The sequence below is a fragment of the Formica exsecta genome, unplaced genomic scaffold, assembly GCF_003651465.1.
Source record: "Formica exsecta isolate Colony F162 unplaced genomic scaffold, ASM365146v1 scaffold599, whole genome shotgun sequence".
Taxonomy (NCBI): domain Eukaryota; kingdom Metazoa; phylum Arthropoda; class Insecta; order Hymenoptera; family Formicidae; genus Formica; species Formica exsecta.
The window spans coordinates 390,807-396,515 of NW_021853269.1; the positions used below are offsets into that span (position 1 = coordinate 390,807).

General features: G+C 37.6%; 1 protein-coding gene across 3 annotated transcripts in view; it reads left to right on the top strand.

Moving 5' to 3' along the window:
- The first annotated feature begins 2,699 nt into the window (after positions 1–2,699).
- Positions 2,700–5,709, top strand: part of LOC115242457 (carcinine transporter-like) — a 5,000-nt gene continuing 1,990 nt past the window's right edge. For all 3 annotated transcript variants that reach the window (XM_029818759.1, XM_029818760.1, XM_029818761.1), the window contains exons 1-6: positions 2,700–3,039; positions 3,451–3,542; positions 4,068–4,271; positions 4,416–4,662; positions 4,765–4,896; positions 5,523–5,692. In XM_029818759.1, coding sequence (XP_029674619.1) covers positions 3,462–3,542; positions 4,068–4,271; positions 4,416–4,662; positions 4,765–4,896; positions 5,523–5,692 — 834 coding nt within the window. In that variant the 5' untranslated portion in view covers positions 2,700–3,039; positions 3,451–3,461. The remainder of the gene's footprint in view (positions 3,040–3,450; positions 3,543–4,067; positions 4,272–4,415; positions 4,663–4,764; positions 4,897–5,522; positions 5,693–5,709) is intronic.

Consider the following 5,709-nt stretch of genomic DNA (forward strand, 5'->3'; position numbering starts at 1 on the left):
ACATAGCTGTAGAAAGCGATGACAATGAAAAATAGAAAACGAAAGGACAGGTTTGCCTCTCGATGTGCGTCACGTGTCTACGTAAATCCGCAGCGTGTATTTACACGGCTCGTATTTACGCGGCTCGCGTATTTTCATTTTTTATAAATAAAGCGGTTGCGATCTTAATTGAGTATAAGTATAGCGTGGCGAATAGAAACTTTTGAGCATCATGGCGTGTTTCGAAGTTAAGTGTATGCAGAAAAATGTATCAGACTTTATTCTCAATTACTATTGACTAATTATCACACAATATTTCCGCAAAATTTGACGTGAAGTTTTGGTATTAGTCGTATCGTTTCTTTGCATCTTCTCTCTTGTGATTCATATATTTTGCAGCTAATTAATTATATGTAATTATAAATATTATGCCGACGTATTTCACCGATCGACGTAGAATTCAATATCGATGTGTCGAATCTGTGCAACAAGTTGCATAAACAATCGCGATAACAAACGGTATCGCGGCCATATCAATATCGCGCGATTTTAAAGTATGTCAGGGTGACAAAATACATACGTGTTATTAATGTCCTTATGGGCGGCGCGCACTGCCCTTGACAATAACTCGATAGCATCATCAGCGGGTGCACTTCTGTCTTTCCGCGCAATTTATCTTTTGCGCGTTTCGCGCAGACCTCGAAAGTCTGTAAGTGGCAATTTGCTTAAATCAAACTTCGTGTCAAAGCTATTAACATGTACCGGTAGATTTTGTTTGTCGAAGCTAATAGGCACTCAATCGAGAAATTATGTTTGTTCAGCTGTCATACGTGGGTTGCTTTTGCTAATAATGTTAATTACATCTTTTTGATGCATGTCGAGGATCCAGATGCAACTGCATCCACGTTATTTCTTAGCGAAAGAGAATTTTTGAAGGAAGTGCGCGCGATTCCCTTATTTTCTCCAAAATTATTATTTCGCGATTCTACGGATGCTAAATTATTCTAAGCTATTGTAAAGTCGAGATGATATTCTTGCATAAAATAGATTGAATATAATAAGCATTTATTAAAAACATCTCATTGGAATTTAATTGTCTTTTAAATACAAATATATATATATATATAAGAAAATATTTTTTTATCCATATTAAAAATTAATTTAAATGTAATCTGCGCAAGTAATTCTTATGCAATTATATAGTTCCTTTCAACAACATTCGAAAAAATATAAGTAAAGTAGAAACTATACTAATAATTTTTCAAAATTACATGTGCGCAATTCTTTAATTAGTGTGTCATATGAAAATGCAGTGTACAAAGTATAAGCATCTATCGTCATCATTTGCATTAACAAACATACGCTCGTTGAGATGATCGCGTCGATTTTGCCGCGCGAGAGATCGTGTGCGAGAGAAAGAGAGATGGGGTCTTTAAAGGACGCAGGGAAAGGGGGACCGTGTTCCTCCTGTCAAACGAGGGTGATGGACACCTCTCACTGTGGGAAGCTTACCAATACACCTTGGCGTCCTTCGGACAACACGCGCGTCCGCATGCGAGCTTGCAATTTACATGCAGACCTCGTACACGTACACGTAAGCGTGCTCTCCCCCACTCGCGATAAACACGAGCGCGTTTACGCCGGTAGCCTTCCGCGTGAACGCAACGAGATGAAACGCCTCCACCATCGCGCTGTGCCGGTCCAGCGCAGCATCCCCCACTTTCTAGCTTCCAACCACTGCTCCATTCTTCGAAGCGCGCACGCGGGTGCGTGTGTCACCGATGCTGGACCGACGAGCAAATGACGATCAACCGAATGACGCGTGTATTCACACGCGTGCGAGCACGCACTCCGGTTCGTCGCTAATGTTGGCGCATAGCGCGCCGCATGTACGCTATTGTGCGGGTGTATGTGTATAGAGCGCTTTATAACGTTTACCGTCAATGTCAGCGAATGTCCGCGATGAATTTGTAATCTATGCATATTTTTTAAATTTAATTTCGAATTTTTATAATACTTCGAAAAAAGCTTTTGTATCAAATTCTAAAAATTCTATAACACAAGGTATGTTTGCATATCGGAAGCTTAGATTATCATTCTAATAGATAGCCAATATATATGCTACATATTGAATTTTTATATTTGGAGAATTATGCAAATTCTAATTTATTTGAAAAACTCCGTGAACTTTAACGTTATTCTAATATTATAACATCTTATATTCTTATATTATGATGCAAATCTTACGAAATATATGTCGATCATAATTTTTGTAGAATCTCAAAATCACATTTATTGAAGACAGTCCACAATTATATATGTATATTATGTGTATGTTTATATAAGAAGAACGATAACAGTTTGATCGGAGCAATGACTTCTTCGGACATTCCGCGATATCGATTTATCTTCTCGAGTCGTCATACAGTCGTTATTCATAATCTCGTTGGTTGTGTGATAACTTTCCGTCCTGATTATAGTGATCTAATTTCAGTTCTTATGATTGTTTGGTATTTTTCGATTAGATAAGCGAAATGCAAAAAGCTTTGAAACGCTTCGATTAATTAAAACACACATGCTTTTCTCAAATCAGTCATCGATTAATACCACTTATTGTCTATGAATATTTATTTTTATTACAACTTAAACATAACGTCCGATATTTTTTATCTCTTATTATTTTTCATTTTAGTTTCTGTATTTATTATTGTTATGCCATTAACTGATCTCCATGGCTTATTTTCGCCAATATGCAAATTCGTGTTGGCGAAGTAGTTTAATGGCGTTCTATATCCACATAGCTAGATCTGGTATGTGACAACAGCTGGTGGCCTTCCACGTCGACGACTTTCTTCTACGTGGGCAGTCTCTTCGGCAATGTCGTGTTCGGTTGGATCGCCGACAAATGGGGCCGAAGAACAGCCTTCTTCGCCATCCTGTTCCTCGAGGTGATATTCTCCATCGCCACGAGCTTCAGTCCGAATTACGTGATCTACACCGCGCTGAGGACTGTGAATGGTCTCTTTTTTCCTGCCATTTATCAGATACCTTTTATACTTGGTAAGTTGATCACGCGTAATTTACAAGCTGTTTAATCATCAAATTTTAAGCAAAAATATACATGACCATACATGTACTACAACACAAAAGTTCAAGAAATATTTATAATCTACTTTGGACAATCTTTAATTTGCAACAAAATTTGAGATAAACTTGTAGAGAAATTTTATCTTTTAATTTTATACTTTATGTAATACAGAAAACACACAAAGAAATAAAATATACATACATATAAAATACATGCATAAAATCATCAATAGATTTATGTCTTGAATCTTTTTTTTTTTTACGAATTCAAGATTAAAAGCGAGCTTAAAAACAGAAAGAGAAGAGAGAATCAGAAAGATTACAACGTCTTTCTCTTCTTGCAAATAAAAGATCGACAAAATGACACTTCTAATTTCGTTGCAGCTCTCGAGCTGATGGGACCAAGATACCGAACATTTGCCGGGATGGTAATCTGTATGTTCTTCGCTACGGCAATGTCTCTTCTAGCATTGCTGGTAAGTATTCTCGTTCATAAAATGTGAAGAAACAAAATACAATTTACTGCAACGTTTCGTGACAAAAATCTCGACGTCGGGACACTCGCATGATCGCGTGAGGCGACAGCTCGTGCACAATAAACTTAACACGAGGGTGCAACGCGGATCATTTTGCAAGCGATTTATCAGCGTGCATCATATGATACAAGCGTATGCAAATGCGAGTGATTCGCCGCATGCAAATAGAAACATTCTGATGTCCCCGAAGCGACGCGCGCGAGAGAGATAAATAAATTCGGAATAATGTTTTTACGCCAAATTGCCTTATTAGTTTTAAATTTAGTAAAAGTTAAGATATTATTATATTTTATCAAAAATTAAATTTATTATATATATATTAAAATTATATTATAAGAGAGAAAAACTGTGTATTAAGGAAATATACGTGATGGAATTCGGAAATATGGCAAAAAAAAGATACAAAAGATTATTATTTTCCGTCTTCATTCGCTGGTATATGCTTTTATTTTTTCTTTCCGTCAGGGTTATTTGTTAAGGCACTGGTACACCTTATCGTTAGCCACATCGGTGCCTTTCATTCTTCTCTTCAGTTACTACTGGATCATCCCCGAGTCACCGCGGTGGCTTCTCAGTAAGAACAGAATAGACGAGGCGGAAGTAATCGTCCAGCATATGGCAAAAGTCAACGGCAAAACAGTGCCTACGAACTTTCTCAGAAAAATGGAGGTAATTTTGTTTGATATTTAATTATCATAATATATATATACATATTTCTCCGATTAGTTTTCATATAAACAATATATTATATTTTTTTCATTTTTCCAATATGATCGAGAGAATTATATAAAATTTAGCGATCATTATTTGTAGATAGAAATATTAAAGAGACAAGGAATATCGTGTAACGGTAAGAACTCCGACGGCAGCATCGATATGGAAAGCGAGAACAGATCGCCGCCGTCGTCCGCGACACCCATGGATCTGATTACGAATCCGAACATCAGAAAGAAATTCTTCATTCTCGCTTTCGATTGGGTGGCGAACGCGGTAGTGTACAACGGACTGTCTTACAACACGACCAATCTAGGTGTCTCCGATTACCTGGCTTTCTTTATCGGTAAAAGCTCCATTCTTCTCTCTCGCTCCTGGCTCGATTATCATAAATTTCATGATTTCATATCATCCGAAATGTATGAGATTTTTTGCTTATTTTCTGTAGGAGGTATCGTAGAGATTCCATCGTACTTCATTACGTGGTACGCGATGGACAGATTGGGCAGACGATGGGTATTATGCGTGACCATGATGCTGGGTGGGCTCGCTTGCGTGTCGTGTATGTTCGTGCCCGAAGGTATTACTTTGTCGATTCATCTCTTATTTTGATTGAAATCTTGTTCGATAAACAAAAAAGTAATTTTCTCTTTCAAACAATTTTGTCTTGAAATTATTATTATTATTTTGTTTTTAGATATTTATATACTCTTAATTATTTATTTTATCGTATTATTACAAATATTTTTAAAAAGCCGAAATGAATGATGACACATAAATGTATAATGTGTGACACTATTACTGCGCGTTGCTCATCTCCATATTATTTGATTATCTTCGCGGAATTGAATAAAAATATTAAGCCGAATCGCGCACTTCTGCGTCACGGCGGCCTCAAACGTCATTAGCTTATTGAATTCGTCATGATATTGTCACACTCACACACGTTCGATATGAGCGGGAATTACCGCCGCGCCGACGTCACAACGTTTATGAGTAAACGTTCGACCTGCTTATAAATTAGTTATTATCTGCATGCATAACTTCTCTTATTATATAGAAATCAACGAAATGTTTTAAGTTTTAAATTCCCCTCTTAAAAAGAGAGTCAACGAAAGAATTTAAGGCAATGAAATATGCAGTTCTATAATCCAGAGATTTAGGGAATATACAACTTATATACACGATCGGCCTTTGTCGCAGCAGACGCGGTCTGGATAACCGTAAGCCTGGCGATGATCGGGAAATTCGGCATCGCTGCGTCCTTCGCCGTCTTCTACGTCTTCGTCGGTGAGCTACTGCCGACCGTGCTAAGGTCTCAGGCGATGGGCATAGCTTCTTTCATCGCCGGCATCGGCCTCCTCACCTTTCCCTACATCGTTCATTTGGCGGT